Source organism: Symsagittifera roscoffensis, chromosome 1 (assembly GCF_963678635.1).
Source record: "Symsagittifera roscoffensis chromosome 1, txSymRosc1.1, whole genome shotgun sequence".
Classification (NCBI taxonomy): Eukaryota; Metazoa; Xenacoelomorpha; order Acoela; family Convolutidae; genus Symsagittifera; species Symsagittifera roscoffensis.
This window is the reverse complement of record NC_087062.1, coordinates 12,016,195-12,042,075: the sequence shown is the minus strand read 5'-3', so window position 1 is coordinate 12,042,075 and position 25,881 is coordinate 12,016,195. Positions and strand designations below refer to the sequence as shown.

The 25,881-nt window shown below is 36.7% G+C and overlaps 2 protein-coding genes and 1 long non-coding RNA gene across 3 annotated transcripts; all 3 read left to right on the top strand.

Annotated features, from left to right (window-relative positions):
* The first annotated feature begins 1,265 nt into the window (after positions 1-1,265).
* Positions 1,266-4,824, top strand: LOC134857321 (uncharacterized). Its single transcript, XR_010164894.1, has 2 exons — positions 1,266-1,344; positions 4,216-4,824. It is a non-coding gene; the product is annotated as an uncharacterized LOC134857321 (long non-coding RNA).
* A 238-nt stretch (positions 4,825-5,062) lies between these two features.
* On the top strand, positions 5,063-9,311 carry LOC134857295 (nephrocystin-3-like). The gene has a single exon (XM_063873684.1). The coding sequence runs from the start codon at positions 5,133-5,135 to the stop codon at positions 9,126-9,128; it is 3,996 nt and encodes a 1,331-aa protein (XP_063729754.1). The 5' UTR covers positions 5,063-5,132; the 3' UTR covers positions 9,129-9,311.
* Positions 9,312-11,274: 1,963 nt separating this feature from the next.
* LOC134854589 (carbonic anhydrase 2-like) lies at positions 11,275-12,376 on the top strand. Its single transcript, XM_063870903.1, has one exon. The coding sequence runs from the start codon at positions 11,421-11,423 to the stop codon at positions 12,195-12,197; it is 777 nt and encodes a 258-aa protein (XP_063726973.1). The 5' UTR covers positions 11,275-11,420; the 3' UTR covers positions 12,198-12,376.
* The last annotated feature ends 13,505 nt before the right edge of the window (positions 12,377-25,881 follow it).

Below are 25,881 nucleotides of genomic sequence, written 5' to 3'. Positions count from 1 at the left end.
GGCGAGTTTTAGGTTGATCCATCTGAAATGGATCAAAGTTCCACTGTCTAATAAAAAGTAACTTAACGGATTGTTCCGACCGGTTTTTAACGGCGTTCATGTATTTTGGGTATCTAGAGACCTAAGTATGGGGACGTTATTAATTCTAGAGTGGGGGGATATTTTGGTAGTAGCCTTTAAGCTGTAACGGGTCGTGGTCTCATGTCACAGACGAACCGAATTGGCTCCGACTGATTTGAGGTAGAAAAACACAAGAGATAGTTTACCTGACTCTTGAGCCAATGGTTATAGGGCCTATTTTTCTTAAGCCTCGTGTGTGACTGCAGTAGACGAATGTTACAGCTTTTTGCTTGACATGTTTAAAATGGATGCAAATGACTGGTAACTGGAGGGACAGTATTTGATAATGACTTCTGATCCTGTATTTCTGCTAAATAATTTAATTTTAGTGCTGAGATAACTTTCTTTTTCTGCAAATCAACGTCCTTTTTCTGCTGAATAACTTTCTACTGCAAATATAAGTTTCTTTTTTCCTTTCCCAAATTTATTATGTTCGCTCGTCTGATTCGATCAAGCAATGATTTCCTGTTTTTCTGCTGATAAATATGTTCTGCTAAAAATAACTTTTTTCTGCTAAATAATTTTCTTTTTCTGCTGAATAATTTTTCTGCATAACAGTTTTCATTTTCTGTGGAATAGCTATAAATTTCTTTTTTTTTCTAAATTGTTTTTCTGTAACTGTCTTTTTCTTTTGCCAAGTTCAGTTTTTTTAATACAGATTTTTGAATAAAGCATGTATGGAATTTTCCAAATTTAGGGTTTGATAATATTATGAACGGATGTTTTGTTTTAATTCGAATAAATTTTCTAGTTCAGACTAATCTCTATCTAAACGACTGTTTTTTTTTGTTTTTAGAGAATTTTCATTTAGTGTCTGAAGATCAGAAAGATCAAAGGCGAAAATAGTGAAAAAAAGAGCAATAAAAAGCCGACTGATTTCTAGTAGTGGTTTGTGGTGAATCCAGACTTAACGTTTTCTCAATGTCAAACTTCCAAACATGACCGACTGTCACATTTTCCAGACGGAAAATATGATTCAATTTCACCTCAAAATTTAAATTTGCATGCAAAAACTGCTCAAAGTTCGCAGATTGCTCTTGTTAATTATTTCTGTCTGTCCGAACTTTTTGCAACTTTATATCAGAATGCTTACGGGTTCTCGTACACTTCTTCACCATTTTAAATTATTTTAAACCGATTCAAAAATGTAGTTTCAGTCGACTTATGGACATCCTAAAACCACAGTGTTTCCGATTCTTTTCTGTTCAGCATCAAAACTTGAGGGTAAGTACGTATCAGTAATAAAAAAAAACTGTCTCAAAATTTTTTTAATGGAGTGTTTTTTTTTAATTATTTTGAGACACTTTTAGACAATGCATCTTGGTGAATGTTTTAGCCGGTTACGTGCCAAAAAGTTGACATACCATAAAGTAGACTCGTCGCTATTTAGCGATTTCAAATTCAAGGTGATAGTACAGCGTATCGTTTTAATGTAAAAAAAAATTAAAATAAATGTCTGAAAAGTTTTTTGACTTGACTAGTTTATCAACGAAGATATCTGGCAGGCGCTGCACGAGATTCAAGTTTGTGGTTGTTTCTGGCAGTAATGTTTTGAAAGTTTTGATTTTTTTTGCTCTTTTTTATTCAACGTGCGTCTTTTTCTAAATTGTAAAATTTTTATGTTGTGGCTCAGCTCTTGCCGTTGCGTACGATTTTAATATTTGACAAGATTGATGTAATTGAGTTAGTTCGTTAATCTTTCGGAGTTTTATTGATTTTCTGCAAATTATTTTTTGTGGTACTTGTTTGAAAAAATTTTTTTGTCAAGTTTTTTTAATTTTATTTTTTTTTCGTTGATTTTGGTTTTTGTTTTTTGCAAGCAATCAATTTTTCCTTGATAAACCCGAATATTCTTGATTGTCGTACAATTTCTTTGGTTCCATAATTTTTTGCGAAGTTGATTGGTAAATTTTGAGTTTTTGGATCATAATTTTTTGGGAAGCCTCTTTTTTTATCCTTTCCACCTACAAATTATCAGAAACAAATGAATAGAGTCGTATAGACTGAGTCTTTTTATGTTTGAGGGGATTGATCATAATGAGAATCCTTAAAATGTTTCCATTTTTCAGCCGACAATTTTAATTGCATGTCTTTTCATACGAGCCAGATTGTCTTTCGAAGTTTTGTGTTTAATTTTGTATCGCAAGGGGTGCGAAGCCCTGCTTTGCCTCTGTGTCTAGGGTATTTCTCCGATCTAAAAACATTCAAAATTTAGCTTGAATCACGTAATTGTTAATAAAATATAAGTTTTCGGATGATTGCTGGCAGAATTTATGTCGCTCAAATTGTAATTTTATTTTGTTCAAATTGAAAGATTAAGTGTATGGCAATATCGTAAAAGACTTTTGTCGTTAAAATTGGGTTTGCAGATAAGCTTATTCTAACAAGTTTAATTGCTGACACATGAAATTGCTGGCATGTTCAATATTTTGAAAATCCGAATTCGGTAATTAGACTGGTTTGTTTTACGTACTAAAAATGTTTTTTTTTGTCGATTAAATAAATGTATGATTCCTGGTGGGCTGTCTTTGTAAATGAAAACATAGTCAGTTTCAAACGCATACAAAAATCAAGCTTTATTTGAAAAATCTTTTTTTCAATTTGAAAATTTTTTTGTCAAGTTTTTTGAATTTTAATTTTTTTTCGTTGATTTTGATTTTTGTTTTTTGCAAGCAATCTAAGTTTCCTTGATAAACCCGAATATTCTTGATTATCGTACAGTTTCTTTGGTTCCATAATAAAAGTAAAGTTGATTGGTAAATTTTGAGTTTTTGGATCATCATTTTTGGGCGAAACCTCTTTTATAAGCCCGCGGGTAAACGCCAAGCTCCTGAATTTTGTTTGGAAACCAAGTATCAACTAAGTACCAATATTTTGAAAACAAATTAACAACATTTTAAAAACCTTATTTTTAAAATGCTGGTACTTTTTCAGGATAAATGTGTTTTTCAGAAGGTTTTTTAACGAGGTTGACAGAAGTGTTTGAGTTGTTTAATTGCCTTTAATTATCTTGTAGCTATAGTTCGATTTATTCATCTTTTAATTTAAAATCAGTTTTCGATCTATTCTTTGGCCCTATCTATGGACATCAGCTTTTTTCGGGGATAGAGATGGCAAAATAGTAGCTTTTTAAACAGTTTATTTATGTTGAATTTTTAGTGCTTAGTTCTCAAGCTTTTTCACGTTATAAGGAAAACGTCTCACATTTTTTCAGCAAAAATTCAGCTGAAAAAAATTTAATCATATCATTGGGCCAATTTTAAAATTTTTTACGCCTGTGATTGGCAAGCGTTATCTAATCGGAGTATACATTTTTTTTTCGGGTTAACAACTAGTTTAACGGAGTCACTTGAATCAATTGTATCTTGGTCCATAATGCATTCAAACTTCTATGAGGGTCCGACACTTAGCCTGAAGGTGAAGAAAACGCCTGGGATGCCCAAGGTCGAGGGTTTAAATCTGATCAGGAATTTTTTTTCAAATTTCCTTTCGTAAAAATGTCGCCCTATAGTTTATCTTTAGTTTTGTCAGCTTAGTTGCCGCATCGTAGAATTGATTTTTGATTTTTTTGTTCGCAATTTTCAGTATAGCTGCTTTTGGTGTTTTGAATCTCTCTTGCAATTTTAAATTTTATTAGCCTTTTATTTTAGTGTTTTTGACCTAATGTGCGGAGTGGTTAGTGCTTTAGAAGCATAATCTCAAGGTCGCAGTAGGACGAAGATCGAATCTGAGACATAGTTTTTTTTTTTTAACTAATTCGAGGCTCATTTCTATTTTTTCTTATTGCACTTTATAGTGGTGCTTTTTATCGTGTTCTGGCTCGTGTTAGCGAACGAAGCTTCACCTCCTCTGTGCTCTGTGTAAGACAAATGCAACTAATTGGCAAGAAAAAATAATCAATGAGATTTATTTGGTCGAAGAATCGATGAAATTGCTGCGTATTTATGAGCATCCATAAGATAACTTGGTATTGAGGATGAGGGTGATGTTTTTGCATTTATCGAATACACCAATATTCTGAATCTGGTTTTTACTAAATCATACGGCCAGGAAGGTTGTTTGCTTGTCTGGGTTGAAATTGTATTGCTTCTTTAGATGTTTCGTCGGACTTCCTGGATCCTAAAGAGACGCTACCCTCCTCGAGCATCGCAAGATGGAAAGCCAGTCGAATTAGAACCAGAGAACTTTGTATATGATGTTGTTGAATGCACCCACGATAAAAAGAGACCTGACATTGAGGCTATTTTCGTCCAGGATATCCCAGGCTTTGCTTACAGGGGTGAAATGCGATTTGTAGATCGAGAGAAGTTCAGAAGAGAACTCGTTCCTCAAAAGTTGGCAGTTTATTCGTCGCAATTTAATCAGAATTGGTACAAAGTTGCGGATAATTACAGAAATGGAGTCTTTCTAAGAGATGGAGCTACGAGTTCAGTTTTAGACATAATGAGTTTTCTCAAAGACTTGACTTTAGATTTGCAGGTTGAAGTTTCGCCGACAACCGAAGAAAAAGTTCTGGTCAATTCACAATTCATATCATTAATGCTGAAACTGAAACATAATTTGGTTGTTAATTCACATGCTGTCAAGATCAAGAACGAATTGGGTGGATTTTCAGAGCCCGGAATTTATGAAGTTGATATTGTTCTCAATGAAACGCATGTTTTACCACTTAGAGTGAAGTTGGCAAATAAAGAATCAAAGTGATGCATGTTTTTGAAAAATCCTGATGAAATAGCGGATAAAGGATTTTTGAGCGCTGTTGTCTGTTTTTTTTTGTTTCCTTTAGAAACTCAGCGTATAAGCCGTTAGCGGTAATAGATACAGGGCGGACTTAAAAGGGGATCTAAAGCAACCCCCCCTCCATAAACGCTATAATCCAATTTTCATGCCTTATGATGCCTGTGTTCTTAAGATTTATTTATTTTTCACAAATTTCAGAAAATTCGATGCAATGTAGATTTTATTTCTAATAAAACGAGTGGACCGGTAATTAATCTGCACCGTCACTAGACATGGGTGTCGGGGGATCCCTTCTGAAGGATGACCCTGAAGATAGTCAGTTCAGAAGAAGAAACCTTATCAACTCCTCGCGTGCCATCGAACAGCAAATCCCTGTAGAGTTCAAACCCCGGAAAAAGCTGGGCAAAAACAGAAACCAGAGTAACCCAACAACCTCAGTGCAATCATTGAGTAATTCGTTTACCCAATATGGACAAAGCGGATCTAGTTTTCAGAAAAAGAAAAACATGGGCGCATCATTAAGATCTGTTCTTTCAAACGAAAGCGGGTTTGATCTGGACAGCAATGTTGAGCTTGAGAAACTAAGACGAGAATTCGAAAACTTTAAATTGAGCAAACAAAATGAGATATCAGATATGCAGAGACGTGAAAAGAAACTAGAAAGTGAGAACAAAAGGTTGAGAGGCGAAGTCCAGGCGTTACAGAAAACATGTACCAGATTACGCAATGAGCGGGAGTCAGCTTTGGAAAATGAAGCTCAGGCTTTGGAACGTGCAAGAGCATTCGAAGACGACAGAAACAACATTCTAACACAGTTGAGACAACTGCAGGAATCGGAACCCTTACAGAACTACTCGCTGAGCTCACCAACGGCTGTACAAAACAACAATAATGCGGGAAGAAACGAATCAGAGCATGGAAACAGTGATACAAGTAGCAACTCACCGCAACGAAATGTAGATCAGATTGTGGGAACCCAAGTAGTTCCTGCTTCGGCACGGGATCCTGACCTCCATTTAGACTTAATGTCACCAAGCTCAGTTAGTCTGGCAACAAGCGCACCTGCATCTGCAAACAGAAGTAGAGCCTCACACGTCGAGACTTTCAAGTTCGAAGCTAGTGTGAAACATGCGGTTCCAACACCTCCGGTATTTTCATACTGGCCTGGAACTACGACCCATGTTTGGTCCTCGTTGGAATTTGTCTTTGGCTACTTTGAACAACAATTAGAAGACGATGTTGATCTATTTATGGATGCGTGGTGCTCAAAATATGAGGAAAACCTATTGGAAAATCATGGTCTGAAAATGAACTGTTCTTCGAAACTTTTGGCTCCGGAGAATTTGCAGCCGCTTATGTCAACTGCAAACGTCTTTGTGATTTTTCTAGAAAGCAAGATAGCGGAGGCAGATTATAAAGCACTGCAGAATCTGGTTAATGTGATGAAATCTAGTTCAACTTTGAAAGCATTGTTCTGTTTCAAACAGACAGAGCAAAGTTGTATAAATGGAAGCATGGCAAGACTGAAAAAGTTGTTGTCGAAAATCAACTCAAACGAGAGTCAATATTGTTTATTTATTGAAAACTACCAACAAATGGAGCCATTGGTTGATCTTGTCAATGAATCGATTGACCAGTTCATTAAAAATCAGTTCTCAGATGGTGTGTTAGGAGAGTGCTCTTGCTATCGTGATATGCGAGGCTTATTATATCAAAAAGATGCTTTTTCGTCGATCCTGGAAAACCTCCCGACATCCCAACAAATGTCAAGCATTGATCAGTATGTGTTTTGCATCAATAGGCACATCATAAAAGATGGTTATGTTCCTCCGCTTATTGTTAAAAGCGACCCTGGATGCGGAAAATCAACTGTTGTGGCTCATTTTTTGCGAAAGCACAAAAACAGCAATCCCGCGAACAAAATCCTTTATCATTTTGTAGATACGACACTGTGTTCTCAAGATGGTGGCACAATGATGCGACGATTCATCGCCAGTTTGAGTTCTACGGGGAGTTTTGTTGGCTCGAATTCAAAGCAAAACACTAATTTTGACAGTTTTTCACAACTTCTGGAAACATTTCCCAGGCAGAAAGTTGGAACTCAAGAAGCCTCTGCTAACAATTTGTCATCTGGGACTTCTTTGCTGGTTATTTGTATTGACTCTGCGGATAGATTGTCAGATTGTGAGAAAGTTCTAGAATGGGTGCAAGATCCCTTGCCTCCCGATGTTCGAGTGATTTTATCAGTTGACAACAATACCTGCCCGGTCGCATGGGCTTCCATGACTAGTATCAACATCAAACCCCAAGCTGCCATATACACTTCCCACTTGAACGAGGCGCAGAAAAAGAAAGTATCTGAACTGGGAATCAATTCGCCTTTCTTCGCGAAACTCCTGACGAAGGTGGATTTATCGCACATACCTCCAAGTATCGTCACGAAAGTTTCCAATAGTCCGAATTTAGGCAAAGAAGTGACATGCAAAGCTCTGATATCGACTGTTGCTCACCTAGCCAATAACAATGTAGGCAATGTTTATAAGGTACTCTATTTCATAACACAGGCGGCACAAGGCTTGTCATCCTATTGTATCATTGAGATGTGGCGCCAGTTTCATCCCTCACTTACTCAACATGACATCAAGCTTCTGCGGTTTATGCTAGAAAAGTTGCATATTTCTAAAATTGTGTCTGTGCGTTTGGGAAATTTGATAATTTCTTCGCCCTTTCTGAAGCGTTTGGTTATTTCAAGAATGCAGGAAAAAGATGCAAGCTTAGTCAAAGAGTTCCCGAATAAATTTTTGATTGGATTGGAAAGCCCGTTTCAGTTGAGTGATCATTTACCATTGGAAGTTATTATAGAATGTCTAATTATTCTTACCAGTGACGAAAAATATCTCGATCGGTTGAAAAGTTTTGTATGCCGTGTAGTAGTGTTCATGCATCTATTCAAGTTCGACTTAACAGCAGTGATTATGGAAGTGTTTGCAAAATTAAAAATCGGAAAAGAATCAATCACGGATGAGTTTTCAAATGAGCTGTCACAATTGGAGCAAAAATCTGATCGTAATAATGTGGAGTATCTTCTTGATGCGATAGAATCATTTGCTGTGTTCAATGCAAATTTGAGCAATTTTTCGAAATCAGCGTATCTATATGAACGGAGTCTTGAGATCCGAGAGTTGAATTTAGAACCTGACCACCCATCTTGTTCGAAAACTCTTTATTTGAACGCGCTTTTGCACTTTAAATGGGACAAAATTGACGTTGCGGAAACACTTCTGAAGCAGTCAATTGATGTGTTGCAATCCTCGACGCCTACGTCAAATGATACTCCTAACTTAAATTACATGCAATTCGTTCAGAATTGTGAGTTACTTGAGCTCATTTACCAGAGGTTAGGAAAGGTCAAACAGTTCGAATCGAACTTCAAGAAGCTCTCCTATCTGAGATCGATGACAATCATACAAGAGTTTCTAGAAAACGGATCCTCGGAACCTTTCAGTGCCTCGACTCTAGCAGAGTCAACCCCGGATTCTGTAGCGAAGGCAAATCACTTGAATGAATACGCAGTGCTTATGTTCTATCAAGGAAACTTCGAAGACGCAGAAACGTCTTTTAAAGCATCATTGGCCATCAGAGAAAAACTCCTCGGGGAAAAACATGCAGACTGTTCTCAATCCTTGTTCAATTTGGGAGGCCTCTACTTTGAACGAAAAGATTACAACAAAAGTGTGGATTATTTCGAAAGAGCTGTAGCGATCCGTAAACAGCCGATGTTTAACAAGAATTTGTTAATGACTAGTTTGCAGTGGTTGGTTATTGCATATAGAAAGTCAGGGAGCAGAGAAAAGGCACTTGAGTTATTGAAGGATCTTGTCACTTTGAATATTGAAACACATGGAGGTAATCATCAATTCGTGGCTACTAATTACGCTAATATGGCTAGTATTTACTGCGAAATGAAGCAATTCAAAGATGCTTTGCCTCTGTTTGAAAAAGCGTTACATGCGTTTAAAGCTGCCTTGGGACCTTATGATGTCAAAGTTAGCGATACGTTGAACAATATGGCATTGCTGAAGTTTGAAATGAACGAGTTAGACGAAGCAGTTAATCTGTACAGACAAGCTCAAGAATGCAGGCAAATAGGACTGGGTTTGAGGCAGACTTCGGCGTCGCAGCTACCGCTAACCCCGACACAGAGTCGCCACCGGAGGCTTGGTTCGGATTTCCAGTCGCAGCAGTCACTAAACAGTGTGCTAGAGTAACGCTTTTCACTAGAAATGAAAATGAAGAAAGAACTATCTCGAGGACAGAATTCTTTTTTAAAAGCTACTTAATTTTGTGCCTTAAATGTTGATAGATAAGTTTTAGAAATTGTGTATATTTTTTGAGAATAGCTTTTTTCTATTTTCTAGATCAAATGAATTATATAATTTTTGAATACCTCATAGTTTTCAGATTAAGGTTTTCTAGCAGCGACCAATTCGCCATAATGCATAATTAACTTAATTATTAACTTAGTTTTTTTTATGCATTTGGTAAATGAAGCAAACTTGAAAGGGTATAACTATTTTTGCAAAATTCATGCCTAAATTTCACAAAAACTAGTCTTTTTCGGGTAGATTCGCGCTCAATCTTCGGATAGTTTTGAGCCGAATCTACCTTGTCAGTTGTTAACTAATTTTATTTAAGTTATCATTTTATTTGGTCATAATTTAGGAGGGATAAAAAGTATTAAAGTTGGGGGTAATTTTAAAAAAATATATTTGTGTTCAGACTCTTATATAGGTCACGATGATTGTTTTTGTTTTTCTGGAAGAGTTTTTTTAATTTTGTTCAGGCTCAAATTTACTTTTTGCTTTTTTGTTCATTTCCTTAGTTGAAAGGAAGTCAAACTCCACTATCAAACAGCAAAAAAATAAAGCTCTCGAAAAACGTGATCAACTTTTAGTTTCGAAAATGGATTTTATTTTCAGACTTCCTGGCAAAACAAAAATTTTTCAAATGGTCGCATTAATGAAAACCGAAAGGATGCGTTCTAAAGATTTTAATGGATTAATAAACACAATTTAATTGATTTCTGTGCAAGGAGCACCAAATTTCAAGACTTTTGTTTATTTTGAATTTGAGTAATATTAACTGAAAGAAGATTTTTCTAGGGATGATACTAAAAGGTTAAATCCAAATATGATTTCCGGTTGCTATGAGTAAACCGGAGAACATTTTACCTCATATATTGTTGAAAAATATCAAGAAAAAATTGTTTTTCACTGACTTCAGACATTTTTGACGTTGGGATCTAGGAGGGGAGTTGAAAATTTTGCGAACATTTAGAACATTTATAAGAGAATCCTACATTTATAATAGGATTCGTGTAGGAAACATTTAGAACATTTATAATACGAAACAGTGTCCCATTTATAATAGGACACTGTTTCGTATTCGTGTTAAAATAGGATTATGTTCTCTTTAAATATTGTTCAATTTCCTGATTTAACTGCCTTGCGACGAATTGTTGATTTTCTAATGTGGAGAAATTGCAGCTGCTTGCCACAAATTGTGGTCATGCCGTTTTGTTTAGGCAGTGGCAGAAATCGATTTGATTGCCACTCGGAGCTCCATGCATTTGTATCTAATTCACATTGCTTCAAGAAAACTTATAGTTTGTACTAACAAGATTGAACTAACCGTTTTTTAAATAAGTTTTTAAATATAATTTGTTCTTTATCACGGTTTTGGTTGAATATATCAATTTATGGATGCAATTAGCGCGAACCTAAATAGTGCGTTGACATACCATAGTTGCAAAGAGCAACTGCTTATCAAGAAAGGGAAGTTTTTGAAGGCCTAGAGATGTTCCGAAACCGAATGGGCTGATTAATTTTGTTGTTGGAAAAATTGTACTTTCTCAGTAAATGCATGCAAATTGCGATATTTTTGATTTTGCTGTATTTTGTTTGATCTTTATCAATTAAGCATGATATTTTTGTAGCCAGCTTCCTTTGCTGTGATTGGTTCGCTGAGATGGTGTGTTGCAAAAATGTATTCCTTTATCCTTCGCTGAACTTGAAGTCATGTGATAGTTCATTTCGAGGTTAAAAACCGTTCGTCAATAATAAAAAATAGATGGTTGTAAGTTAAATTAAACAGGCAGAATGTTACATTAAACAGCAAGTGTAAGGCGAGTTAGTGCTGAAAACGGAATGATTTCACATAAACATCTAGTTTATCAATTAACCGATTGCCAATTTAGCGTAAAAGTTTCTATTTCAATAAAATCACTAAGCTACGATTCATTTATTTTTCGCGATACCATTTCAAAAAACAATCTTCTTGAAAAGTTTTAGGCTCATTCACACATCTTAACCGCGTAAATATGAGCTAATGCCGATAATCATGCTAAAAAACAACAGTGGCTGGATTAAAACTCAATTTTTGTACCACAAAGTGCATCGTGACTGCAATTCATAGCAAACCAATTCATTTCTAATTCAGTTGAATTTTTTTAGCTTAAAACAAAAATAAAGCAAACAGCTTTTTCAGGCATCTCTCTTAAAATGAGTTTTGACAATTCCTGGCACCACAAGGAACAATTTAGCTGGCCGAAGCAGTTTCCACTTTCCATAAATGGAAAGAGACAATCGCCGATCGACATCCGAGAATGTGACGCCGAGAAGGTTCTGCTGCCAAGGTTCAAACTCGAGTTAGTGGAAGGCGATCGACATGCCGAGTGGACTTTGACGAATAACGGACACACGATCTGTGTCGCGCCCCCTAGCGGTGTCAAATGGCAATTGTCTGGAAGCATGTTGAAAGGCAATTACATTCTGGACCATTTCCATACTCACTGGGGAGAGGGAGGAGACTATGGGTGTGAGCACTTGATTGACGGCCAGAAGCATTCCGGTGAGACTCATTTTGTCTTCAAATGGGCTCCAGGACAGGGAAAGGAAGTGGAAGATGTTGCAGCAGTGTGGGGAATCTTCATGGACGAGGGTCCCGAAAGCGATCCCGCAGCCGCAGATGTCTTCGATGAAGGTATCGGATGCTACATCCACAAGGTGTTAAAGCCAGGATCGGTGCAGATTCCGGCTGTCAACTTCGGATCTCTGGTTCCTCACGGGACCTCAGAGTACTTCGCATACCAGGGATCCCTGACTACCCCACCATTCGCCGAAGTGGTTTTCCACATCGTGTTCAAGGATCCGATTCGAGTTGCAAAGAAGTACATGGATCAGTTGCGTCGTCTGGGGGATTTGAGAAATGAGAAAACTGAGGCGAACTACCGATGGATTCAACCTCTAAATGGACGCAAGATTTTCTGGTCTTGTTGAAAAATCGAATACTATTGAAAGACGAATTTCCACTGCGAAATGAATATGGACACAACTGATAGCTTTAATTTGCAATATTTGTTTCCCAATAGACTTTCTTGTATTAATGCGTAGAGACTTAAAGTTTATTATTATGGTGTTAATTGGTTTGTATGGTAGCCCAAATTGTTTTTTTAGAAGTTGTTTTTGAGGTACAGAGTTGCGATCAACTTCAAAGTACGTAATTTTGTTCGTATACATAAAACACCGAGTCAGTAATGTGTTGGGGGTCGCCACTGTCTCCCGTCAGTAAGTTGCCGTCTCTTGCATACGATGCTTGCTGAATCGAGCGTATGGAAGACTAATTTCAAGCTTTCATTTTTCCGGAAATGAGAGCCAAGAGACGATGTATAACTCAGAGCTGAATGGTAAGGCGTATAGTGAAACGAATACAGGAAGTCTCAATCGATCACTCTGTAGCTTTCCTTCAAACAGGACTAATTTTTAGGAATTTTCTGTATATTTGGTTATTAAGAGTCGATGAATGTAGTTCATTCAGACTCTTATACAGATCGCGATGATATTTTTGTCGGTTTTTTCATGAAAAGTCTCAAAATTTGTTCAGGCTCAAATTTACTTTTTCGCTGTTTGACTTCTGATTTTTTCTTAAGTTCAGTTACTTACCTTTGTTAAAAGGAAGGCAAACTCACTGTCGAACAGCAAAAGTGTAAAGGTCACTAAAAACTTTATCGGCTTCTAGTTCAACTAGAAGTCGAGAAAGTTTTCCGTGACCTTTACGTTTTTGCAATATCAAAGAAAGTTTCGAAAGTGGAATTTAATCTACTGATTTCCCACCGAAATACAAATTTTAATTTTTTGGTCCAGTTTTCTCAAACTGGATTATTTTTATCTAAAAAAAGCCAATCGTAAAATTTTCTGGAACTCCAAGGAGGTTTGAGGGCATCTATTGCTTCCTTCGAAACTCGAATTAAGAAATTTAAAAAAAAAACAAGTTTTTTTGCTTGCGTTTATTGACTCTTTTCCATTGTTTTTTGGCCTTGTTTTTCATGTAATTTACTGTATACATCAATGCTGAAACAAAGTCTTTTCAAAAAATAATGGCCATGTGATGTGCAAATTTGAAAGAAAATTTCGACCGGAAGCCTCTTTTTCAAAAATAGCGGAATTGAATTGAAGCGCTTTTTTCGAATTAACTAACTTAAAAACAATGATTTTTTTTTAGATTTACTTCCAGTTTGTCGTCGTGCTTTGTCCGCAAGAAAATGAGGAGCTTAACGTTTCATAGAATATCAGCCGTGGCTTTAACTAACTAAAACTATTTCATTGCTAATTAAAATAAACAAACGAGAACATTGTCATAAGATTTTCGTTGTTTTTTACCCTTGCGATTAGCAAGGGTTTCACAACAGGGTACTAGACTTTTCCCCGTAAACAACTTTTTTTTCACTGGACTCATCTTCTAATGGTAACTTGGTTCATATTAATTTCAAGTTTTTAGGCTTTTCCGGCACATTAAACCTGTAAGTAACGAATACTTCTGGGACGGCAAAGGTACTGGGTTCGAATCTGATCAGGGCCTAAACGGGAAGTATTCTGTTCCAAATAAAACTTTCGGGCTTTATTTGTCGGGTTTTGTTTTTTGTCGGCTTAGTTAACACATCTTGGAATTAATTTTATTGCTGCATGCAATTTTGTTTGTTATTGCGTTCAGTGTTTCGATTAACTTCTCCAATATGTAATTTTACTTATTTTTAACTAAGTATTTATTTTTTTGTTGTTTCACTTTTATTCAGCCGAAGCTATTTCAGTTTTTATTATTGTATTATAGACATCATTTTATGTCGTTTCAAGTGAAACACAACAAATTTTATGCTCCCCTTCGGATCTGAAAAGGTGCGAAAATTCTTGGAATAAACTTTATAATTCAATGTTTTTCATGACAACAATTTCGTTTTGGGTTCTAAGGGAAATTAACTAAGTTTTGTCGGCTTATTTTACATTTGATAAAGGCGATTATATTTTAATTAAACAGTTTTTTTTAAATAGTAATTTTCTAGATTTTTTTGGACGTAATTGATTTTCTTTCCGATCTGCTTTCTTGCAATGCTCTCTTCTTGTGCCATCGATCGCGCTTAGTGTGAAGCTCCGCTGCGCCTCTTTGTTGATGTTCCTTTTTAGAGATTATCAAATTTCAGTAACGGCTGGGCGGTAAATAAAGTTTCAAAAACTAGTTAGTCATGGCTAAACCTCGATTTACCGTAATGTAATTGACATATTTGGTCGCTTTATTTGCTCTCAGCTAGACTAAATATGTTTTTTTGGGTAGCTTTTCTCGGCAATTGTTTTCAATATCAATCAAACCACCTTTCAAAGGGTTTTGACACTGTGTAGCATTTGAATCCATGTGAAGTTTATTTGTGGTTCCTGATACTGTGCGGAGACAAGAAAAAAATTGCGTCGAATTGCGATGAACGTCTTTCTTTGCAGCTAACATTTTAAAACATCTACAAGTCTCAAAGTTACTCAAATTTCCTACATTAGAGGGGCTCGACTTGAGAAAGAGGGGATGGCAATTACTAAGCATAAGAACAAAAAGACCACCATAGGGCAAAAATTTAGCTCCCTTCAATATTTAGGTTATTCAAGTTCCTGACAGATTTTGATGTTACTTCAGCTTTCAAAGTTCATTAAATTGCTTACATTAGTCAGTTACCTACTCTAGGAAATTGAGTCTGGCAATTAACACGCCCTGACTGAAGTGAAAATGCCGCCATAGAGCAAAAAATTCAGCTCCCTACTGAGATGCTCTGCATCACCTTAAAGGCCGCCATAGAGCAAAACGTCGGCTCCCTCAGTTTTTTTTTAAAAATTTTTAAAAGTTTTTTCAAGGTCGGAAAAGTACTTCTGCTCGCAAGTTAACAAAAATAGAAGTTGTTTTCTACTTAGATATGCGTTCATTCGCAGCTGTCATTTGTTTATCTACAAGTTTTAGGGGTTGGCAATCAACAAGCATCATAGAGCAAAAAAAACGCCATTAAGTAAAGCGTCAGCTCTTTTAAAGTTTTCAAGTTATTTAATTTGCTTACAAGCTTTAAGGTTACTTCAGCTTTTGAAGTTATTTAAACTGCTTGTAATAGTCAGCTACGATCTTTAGGAAAAATTTGATGGTATTTAACACGCTATAGAGCAAAAAAAAATAGCCGAAGAGCAAAAATCCAGCTCCTTAAGTAGACACTCTGGACGCGCTAAAAGACCACCATAGACAGAAAAAGTCAGCTCACTACAGTGTTTATTGCACATCTTTAGGTTTCAAAATAACTTAATTTTCAGACCCCAGAGACGCTGCACTTTAGGAAGAAGAGGTTGGCAAAAAACATGCGCCAAAGAAAAAAATAAACGCCAGAGAGCGAATAGTCAGTTTTGTTTATGATTTAAAATTATTCAAATCCCTTAGAAGTTTGAAAAGTTACTTACGTTAAAGTCATTTGCTTATTAATTCTGCCTTTTTGTGCAGCTCACATATTGTAATATCTAACATCTTCCAAGTTACCTACATTGGAGGGGCAAAATTTCACGAAAAAGGGCTGGCAATTACCAAGCATTTTCCAGCAAAAAGACTGCAATAAAGAAAAAGAACAGCTCCACTTAGTTTTTATAGTTATTTTAGTTACTCACAGGTATTAAAGTTACTTAAAGTTAATGAAATTGGTTAAAATAGTTGGTTACGTACTTAGGAAAGAGCGGTTGGTAATTAACACGCCATACAGTAAAAGAAATGCCAAAGAGCAAAAATACAACTCCTGACTATTACGAACCGTAGAACGAAAAAAGCGCCATAAACTGAAAAGTCAACTACCCCCAGTTTTTACAGTTATTTAATTTACTCACAGGTCTTAAAGTTACTTCTGCTTTTAAAATTACCTAATTTGTTTACATTAGTCAGCAACATGCTTTAGAAAAAGATGCTGGCAATTAACACGCCATAGAGCTAAAATACCGCCATAAGGGGAGAACTCCACTCCCGACTTTAGGGAAAAAAGCTGGCAATTGACGCGCCATGGAGCAAAAACATCGCCAATTATCAAAAAGCAAGCTCCCTACTCAGATTCCATACAGTCCCTAAAACACCGCCAAAGAGCAAAAAATTAACTCTTGCCGTGTTAATGGCAGATCTTCCAGTTTCAACGTTTTTTCAGCTGTTTACCTCAGGGGTGCTGCACTTCAGGAAAAAAATGCTGGCAATTAGCATGCACCATTGAGCGAAAAATCAGCTCTGTTCAGTTTTTAAAATTATTAGATCTGCTTACAGGCTCAAAAATTACTCCAGTTTTCATGAGTGTCAAGTTAAAGTTTCATCCCACTTGATGTTCCTTTCTGTGCAGTTCCAATTTTTCAACATCTACAAGTCACCTAAAGTTATCTAAGACACTTAGATTAGAGGCGTTGCGTTTTAGGAAAAAGAGGCTGGCATTTCACCCGCGCCAGAGAATAAAAAGATCGCCATAGAGCAAAAAAAAATAACTCCCCTCATTTTTTATAGTTTTTCTATTTTCTTACCTGTTGTAACATATTGTAATAGTTATTCTATAAGTTACCTGTTGTAATAGTTAATAATGTTGCTTACATTAGTAAACTACATACTTTAGGAGAAAGAAGCAGGCAAATTCACGCCATAGAGCAAAAAGACCGCCATTGACCAAAATGTAAGTCCCTATTTAGGTCAAAGAGGCTGGAAATTAATACGACGTAGTGCGAAAAGATCGCCAAAGACCAAAAGCCATTCTTTACTCAATTGCACTACACTCTCTAAAAGACCACCACAGAGCAAAGAATCAATTCCCTACAGTGTTTTTTACTTTTTGCGCATTTGCAGGTTTCAAAATTACTTAAATTACATACAGGCTGTTTGTATCTCACATTTTTGTCCATCCAAGAATTTAAAGTAACCTAAATTTCTGATATTAGAAACGCTGAACCTTGAAAACTGAGGCTGGCAAATATCATGAGCCTTAGAACAGAAAGACCGCCATGGAGTAAAAAAATCAGCTACCCAAAACTTAATTGTTCATTTTCAGATTTAAAAAAATGCTGAGGTTTCTTATTTTTTGAAGGCACTGAACTTTAGCGAAAAAATCGCCAAAGATCAAAAAGCAAGATCCCTACTTAGTTTCGACACACTCCCTTAAATACCGTAAAAGAGCAATAAACAAACTCAAGCTCCCTAAAGTGTTATTTGCGCATCTTCAGGTTTTAAAAAAACTTCAGTTACTTTTTTAGAGGCGCTGCACTTCAGGAAAAAGAGGCTGGCAATTCACATGCGCCATAGAGCAAAAAATCCGCTATTTTCATGTTTTAAAATAATCTTATCTTCTTACATGTTCAAAAACTACTTCAGTTCTTCAGTTTTTAAAAGTACCTACATTAAATTTACTTCCTACTTAGAGGTGCTTTTCTTTGCAGTTCACCTTTTTGAGATCTACACCGTTTAGAATTACTCTAGTTACTTATATCAGAGACGTTGTTTGTTTTAGGAAAAAGAGGCTAGCCTTTAATACGCACCATAGAAAAAAAAGCATCACATTTCAAAAAGTCAACTATCCTCAGTTTTTACAGTTAGAGGCTTTAAAATAACTTCATTTTTTTGAAGTACTTAATTTGCTTACATTAATCAGCAACATTTTAAAGGAAAAATGGGTGGCAATCGAAACACCATAAAGAGAAACGATCGCCTAAAATCAAAAAGCCAGCTCCCTAATTAGATGCGGTCCACTCTCTAAAAGACCACCATAGAACAAAAAATCAGCTCCCTATAATGCTAATTGCGCATCCTCAGATTGTAAAATTAATTCAGTTTTTGTATTAGAGGCGCTGCAATTCAGGAGAAAGAGGCTAACAATTAACACGCACCATAGTGCAAAAAATTGGCTCTTTTCAAATTTTAATATTACCTAACTTTCTTACGGCTAGGAAAGTTGAGAGAATTTTGAGTTAAGGAGGTAACATTAAAGATATAGCTCCGGATTTTAAAACTTACCCGTAGAGACATAGTTATTGATGTTACTTGTTAGCTTGAATGAAACAATAAATCAAATTGTAAACAAAACTGAGGTTCTAAACTCTGTGAACTGTGTAGTTAATTCCAAAAACAAGTTTAAAATTTTTTTTTTGAATTTTAGTAGCAATTGCGATGTTTTTCGTTGATTAATTTTCAAACACTTCGAATAAAAAGAAAGTGAGACACTTTTTATGATCTCTGATTACTTTTTACATACAGATTCAGAATTTCGAAATCTGAGAATGCACAAAAAATGCAGAAATAATTGTTGAATTTACAGTTTCTTAGATATTCTCAAAGTATTGAAGGAGGTGAATCAAAAAATGATTGCTAGCCTGTTAGCAACGCATGCCAAAATAAAAAATGTTACAGAAAAAAGTGCTACTCATTAAAAAAACTCGGTTTTCATGTGCATTTACATTTTCTACAAGAAAAAAATTCCAGACTAAGACCACCTCAAATACTGCCAAGAAAAAAAGGCGCCAACCTCATTGGCAGGTTGAAGCTTGAGTTACATAGAATCCACAGTCCTGTCATAGAGCAAAAAGACAGACAAAAAACAATATATGAAGAAAATTGAAGTGTCAAGAGATGGAATCAGTGTTTAACATCATTTCAAAATCTTAACAATATCTTTACTATGATTACCCTTGCAAGAAGCAAGGGTACTGCAATTGGTGACTAGACTTTTCTCTCGTAAAATATTTGAAAAAACTTTGTAATATTACCATCTCGGTTTGTCAAAAATTCTCAAAGTGTTTTCCGTTTTTCGGCTTCATGGATTTTAGCCTTCATTACATCGGCTTAGTGACGTCAAATTGTTCTTTTTGACCAGTCGAAAAAGTTTCTGTGCAATTTTTGTGTTTGAGAATGACGGAGATTTAATACATTTTTACCTCTTCCATAAGCAAGAGTCTTAAAATCAGGTGACAGACTTTTTTCAGGTAAATTATGTTATTAAATTTTGCTAGGACTCATAACTCTCTTGGTCTCCTTCAACTTTTAATATGCTCAATTTTTTGCAAATTGTGCCGGGATTTTTTTCGAGTTTTTCAAAGGGCTTAAGTCTATTTTGTTCCCACTTATTTTGTTTTCTATTTTGTTTCAAAGGGCTTAAGTCTATAAGTTTTCATGCGATATGTTATAACGTTTTCAGGTCAAAACTTGCCTTATTCATTTTGATAGATATTTCGACATATTCTGACGAGCGATAAGAGTTTTGTTTGTGTGTCTCGAGGGTGAGGGGACATAATAAACAAACACTTTTCTCAAACTTTTTTGAGCTTTTTGGCTTTTGTATGTTTTTATCAAACTCAAAAAATTCTGGCTTATATTGTCGTGGCTCAGTGGCGTCACATTGTTTCATTTGAAGAGCGAATGAAGTTTATAGGTGTCTGTCTATGTGTGTTTTGTGGGTGAGGGGAGGTTGAAAATCGTTTACTAACGTCACATTTGAGACCACGAATGACATGCTCCATAGCCATTCGCTTAAGTTCCTGAGGCGCTATCTCTCGTGCTTGTGGTTAAACTAGACATGGAAATCAAGATGGTGGTTCAAAATTTGTGGTTCAACTAGACATGGAAATCAAGATGCTAACTTTTCAAAGAACACCAGCAAAAAAACTCCCCTTTCTAGAAACTAAAGAGAACGCCACAAGAGCCAGCCCTGTGAATAGCTAAAACAATTGAGCGTTTATGAAAACAAGGAAAAGAACTCTTTTTTGTTATGTTTCACCAGACAGTATGCGTTGGATCCATTTTTGATAGATCAACATAAAACATCAGATGAAACAATCTAAAGGGATTAAGCTTAGGTGCTCAAGACGTGACAAGTAACTCTGGTATCTCCAGTACGATTTTCGATCAAGACTAAAAAAAAATAACTTGCTCAAGAATCTTTATAGTATCTAAATGAAACTCTGGACCACAGGGTCACTTCAATGAGACAGTTCCCCAGTCTAGTTGCCTTCTGGTTAACTTGATTTTTGATAGATCAACAGTTGAGCATTTTAAATTTTTGGTTCTTCTATTTCTCCAAGCTTATCTTGGAACCACCACATGGGCTCTAAACTTGGTAAGACGTCCCGCTGTTTTTATTACTGACAGAGAAATGTTCCATTTAATTTCCCTGTCAAAACGATACTGGAGCAACAATGTAATACTGGGGTTAAAATGGAATGAAATAACAAAATGGATCGTACACAAAAGATTTACATCTGAAACTTCGTTTTGACAGGGAAATTAAATGGAACATTTCTCTGTCAGTAATAAAAACAGCGGGACGTCTTACCAAGTTTAGAGCCCATGTGGTGGTTCCAAGATAAACTTGGAGAAATAGAAGAACCAAAAATTTAAAATGCTCAACACACATTTTTGATGCGTCATTCAAATCGAAGACGGGGGAAGAATTATTTGAGATTAGTTTATTTTTGTCAGGATGATAAAAGTGGCCTTTGAAATTGCACCACAAGGAGACTCCGTGTATGTCAAACTGTAATGTGTATAGAAGTTTTCAGTAATCAGCGAGCAGATGTGGAATAGAAATGTTTACAACACCAGGCAGATCGTTGATATAAATTAGGAGTTGTAGGTGGCCATAGATGCTTGAGTAACACCGCTTGATACGTGCCCTTCATAGGACCAAGAAGTGCTTACACGCACCCTCTGAATGCGATTTGACTAACAGGAGTAAACGAGACGAATAAACGCGTCATCAAAACCAAAAGCTCTAAGTTTATTAAGCAGAACATTATATAACACGGAGTCAAATGCTTTATGCATGTCAAAGTAGACAGCACAAATTTTTTCATTGACATCAATGCAAATATAAAATATCAATGTAAATTGAAAGTTGCGTAAAAGTGCTGCGCCTTTTCATAAAACCGTGTTGGCTATAAGACCGATCATGCCGAGCTTTGGAATACTGAAACTTAAAAATTGGTTTTTGGAGACATAAAGTCAAACGTGTGAGGATACTGATACCACATAATTAGTAGGGTCTGATTTTGATATTGACTTGTGTAATGGGACAACATGTGCATCTTTTCAAACATTGGGCCTAGAACGGCAAGAAATATTTCGAGAGAAAGGAATGTAAAAATTTGGGGACAAAACTTTGGCGTTCTGCCTCAGAACATAAGCTGGAAAGCCATAAGCTGCAACTGCTGAAGTGTTTGGCACATCAAATAAGAGATCAGTAGTTTACTTATCAGCGAAATATATATAGGAAAATAATATAGTACTAATATCATGTTTTTTTCGAGAAAATGTTAAAAAGATCAGCTTTTCCTTTGTAGTTATCAGCTGTTGAGGAAACTAAATGAATTAATGAAAAGATAGGAATGAAGCTAGAAAATTGATTAAGTAGCTTGAAAGAATCCTTGCTAATTAATAAGTTATTAAAAGGACAAAAGAGACACTTTGTCTAGCACAATTGGACTATCCAGTTCCCGTCGAAGAGATGACAGTTTTTAAAAGAATAATAATGAAAGTTAGCCGGTCTACGCTTCTCAGTAGAAACTTCATATGAGATAAACCGAGTAGCTTTAGAAATAGAAATTTTTCAATGAGTGTTTTCTGCGTTTGAGACTAATTGAATTTGGTACACAATTTATTATTGCGTCATACCTTGCAATATTGAAAATAGGCGCCGACAAAAACTAATAAGTTGGGCCTAGAACGGCAAGAAATATTTTGAGAGAAAGGAATGTAAAAATTTGGGGACAAAATTTTGGCGTTCTGCCTCAGCACATAAGCTGGAAAACCAAAAGTGGACAGTAATAAGTAATTACAACCAAAACAAAAAACTATTGAAATTTGAACAATTAAAAGATCCTTTAGAAAAAAAGGAACATCTAAAGCCGAATTTGATGGACAACTATCAGTTGATAAGTATGAGAGAAATGATAATGGTCAGATTTAAAACTATTTCCGTCAACACCGACTAAACACAGTTCAGGTTTGTTTTTGAAAATTAGATCAAGCGCATTGCCACTAGTATGAATAGGCTCAGAAATAATTTGTAGGCAGTTTGAAAGATCAAAAATGTCAATCATGACATGGGAAACAGTGTCAGAACCTCAATAAGAACGTCAGCAAATACCTCGCAAATTAAAATCACCAATAATCGTGGTAACACCGTGTTGAAACGTTAAAAGAAAACTCTGAATATGAAAAGTGGTACAGTTTGAGAGAACTTCGGAGCCTATACGAAAAGCAGAAGGAAACGCGGAGTTATGAACTGAAAAGATAGGAACACTGGCTTAGAGCATAAAACTAGACCACACGTAAAATCAAACTCGGATAGCCTACAGTCCCATGCTGAGAGCGGCAGACTATCTTTTGCAAAAATAGCAACCTCACCGTGTTGCCCCGGTAAGCGGACAGTTTGAGAAACAGACATTTACAAAATGTTGGAAATATTAGACTCCAAACAAGTTTCACAGGCGCAGGATACCTGGAGAAACCGAATAATAACCGTAAAGTTAAAAGTAATAATAATCAAACTGAGTCACAAACTTATCTCAAATTCGTTATTGTTGTGCAGAAGTTTAGAAATTCTTATTTTGCGCTTGCTTTTTGGAACACCATTTTCAATAATTTCACACCGTTTCTTCAGAGTGCACTTTTTCAAAGCAAGCTCATCGTCAGAGAGCAATTTAGGGACGATTACAGGAATATGGCGGTTTTTTTGAAAAAAGTGCTGTCGTAGGACATTAAAAGGCTGACCATTCATTTGAAAAATTAACGAGAATGGATATTTGCCGGTTGTTGGTGCTTTTAAAAGCCCTAGGGTGCCTGATAGACAAAATACTACATTGATCCTATTCATAAAGAGTTTTAAGAACATCAGTAACATGCCTTTCAACGATTTCCATTCTCTTCATTAGAGAGGCGTCAGAGGATTCAAGGATTCCCTGTACGCGGATCTCAAGTTGACGATCAGTTGTTCCCGAAGATCGTTTCAATTGATTAGATATTGCTGGAACAATAGTTGCAATAGTAATTTTGACTAATTTATCAACAGTAAAAGGTAACTCAGAAAGAGCTTCCTCGAAAATTAGTTCCTCCCATCTGCATTCCAGCTAGTCAATGCCAGGGGCAATGGTTTTGACTTTATCAAATAATTAGAACTAAATCAAACGGAATGAAATTCACCACCGGGAACCCATTTTACCTTCCCGAGCTAGCAGTGGTGATCATTACGCTATATTCTGCCAATATTTGCCTTATGAATGTACTCACCGAGACAACGCAAACATGGATTGGTGGCTTGGGCACTGGCCTTGCTTTGACCCGCGAACATCGGTGCTTCACATAACAGTGATTGATCATTGAATTTCTAACAGAGCTCCGATCAGAGCAGAGCGGACACTTTAGCACCTCGTAACCTGTGCTTGTGTTTTGGTTGGATGCGAAGGATTGCCGACTCAGTTAGGGTGTTGAGACGGTCGGTTCTGATGCGCTGATCAGTTTCGCATGCGGGTGGCAGTTTTGTATCTACTTAGTCCAACCGCTGACATAGACATAAGTCTTTTTACAGTGAGATAGATGGCAGTCGAATTCGTCTTTCTTGGACCCCCGTTGCTGGACTGCTGGGGTATTTCTACATTTCTTCCAATTCCTTTAATGCTTTCAATTCCTTTATAAGTTTCAAGTTCACTACTATCGGAGGTCTGGACCGATGGTTCCGAATGTTTATCTCTGAGATGCCTGTTCATCTCTTTTTTGCTATAAAACATTCACCATAGTTTTCATTAGAACATTGAACTCTTTGCGACATTTTGCAGATAGCATTTGCTTTAAAATCCCCACTGTCTGTCAACTTAAATTTGGTTGTCGGATTGTGCAACCAATTGTCCTGGTCACACTTTGTCTTGAGCCCATGGTTGTCAAGATCAGCTCTAAGCTGCCTCATCCAATCTGCTTTGCCAACATTTAGCACCTTCAAGTAGATCATTCAAGCTGTCGACCCCGATGTTTTTAAAGGAAGCATACAGTTTAACCCCTCTCCTGCAGACTTGATGTGCGACTGGCATTGCTTTCACCTTTTCAGTTAATTCCTTAAGTTTTATTTCAATTCTAGTTTCTAGTCTTAGACACATTCTTTTAGCACGGTGTATAACTGTTTCTAGTCTACCAAGATCAGTGCATCTGCTAACAAGGGTCTCTAAGCCGTATAGCAGGACCGGCTTTAGGAAAGTCTCGATGAGGAGACCCTTGTTCCTTAGTGTCAAATGTTTTGACACCAGGGCCGGTCAAAGGCGTAGCATTGCTATCTTTGTCTTAGAGATGCGAGCACTGATAGCCTTGTCAGCAATGCCGTCAGATGCTATGATTCTGCAGCGGTACTCAAAGTGATTAACCTGTTCAATCTGTTCACTGAGTACATGGATAGGGACATTTGTATTGTCTTTGGTGTTAATTGCAACACTTTTAGTTTTCTCGACAGATAATTATAATTGAACCAATCCAGAAGTTTTTGCCATCTCTTTCAGCGACTTGGTAGCATTTGCTTGATTGTCAGATATTAAAGCCAGATGATCAGTTTGTGCAAAGTTTGTTTTCTCTCCACTGGTCTTACTTTCCAAAAAGCTGATAACCAACGGTGGGCCCAAAACGCAACCTTGCCGCATCCCCCCCGGTTCACTTCAATGGTGTTATCCTTATCAAACTTGGCGATGGGTTTGGTGTGGAGCGCTTCAATCAAACTGATGATATCTCCTGGGATTCCAAAATCCCTTAGGGCGATAAACAGCAGCACTTCCTAACCAATAGAATCAAAAGCCTTCGTCAAGTCGATGAAAGTCATACAAAGAGGTTGCTGCTTTTCAATCCTTCTTTCAAGCAAACATCTCATTGCCAAGATAGATTGGCCTGTTGATCTTTGGCTTTGGAATCTAAATTGATAGGGTTCAATCGCCTTGGTCAAGAAGGAAAATGCCCCGGTGATTGTTCGGTTCTGCTCTGCTTCCTTTCTTGAACAGATTGAGTACTACTGTGTCTCTCCAAATTCGTAAGATCACGCCTTAGGGGGTAAGATCACGCGTACTAGTTCAATATGTTCTGAGTGATCCCGGTACTACCTCCCCAACTGCTTCTCATATCTCTCCAGACAGTATTCCGATATAATCAATGACTGCACCTGAGCCTCTTGGGTGACGCCACGTTATAAGTTTATTTAAAGGCTTCTTGAATAACGTGTTCACGATTTTTAAATCGTGTGTCGAACAAAACTCCAGAAATTTCTCACCATTTGAGTTTGTTTTTTAGTCGGCCGACCAGGCACCAGCTGGTGGTCTCAATTCTTTCAATTGCTCCTTTCTGGTTCTCGCATTCGAATCACCAAATGTCAGAGTATGAGATCCAACTTTACGGCTGGGGATGTCGTTTTTCAATACTGAAGAGATTAGCGTAGAAGCAATCAACCCGTTTTTCGCCTTTCTCATTAGCGAGGTTAGTGAGGCTGTAGTAGACGACTATTTTAAACGTATCACTATTAAGGCGACATTTTAACCAGGCGACCAGAATTCGGTCACTTTGGCAACTATGCCTGGTTAGATTCTTTCTTTATTATGGGCGTTTTGATGCCCTGGGATTATGCGAGGCACGGAGTCTCTGATCTTGGCA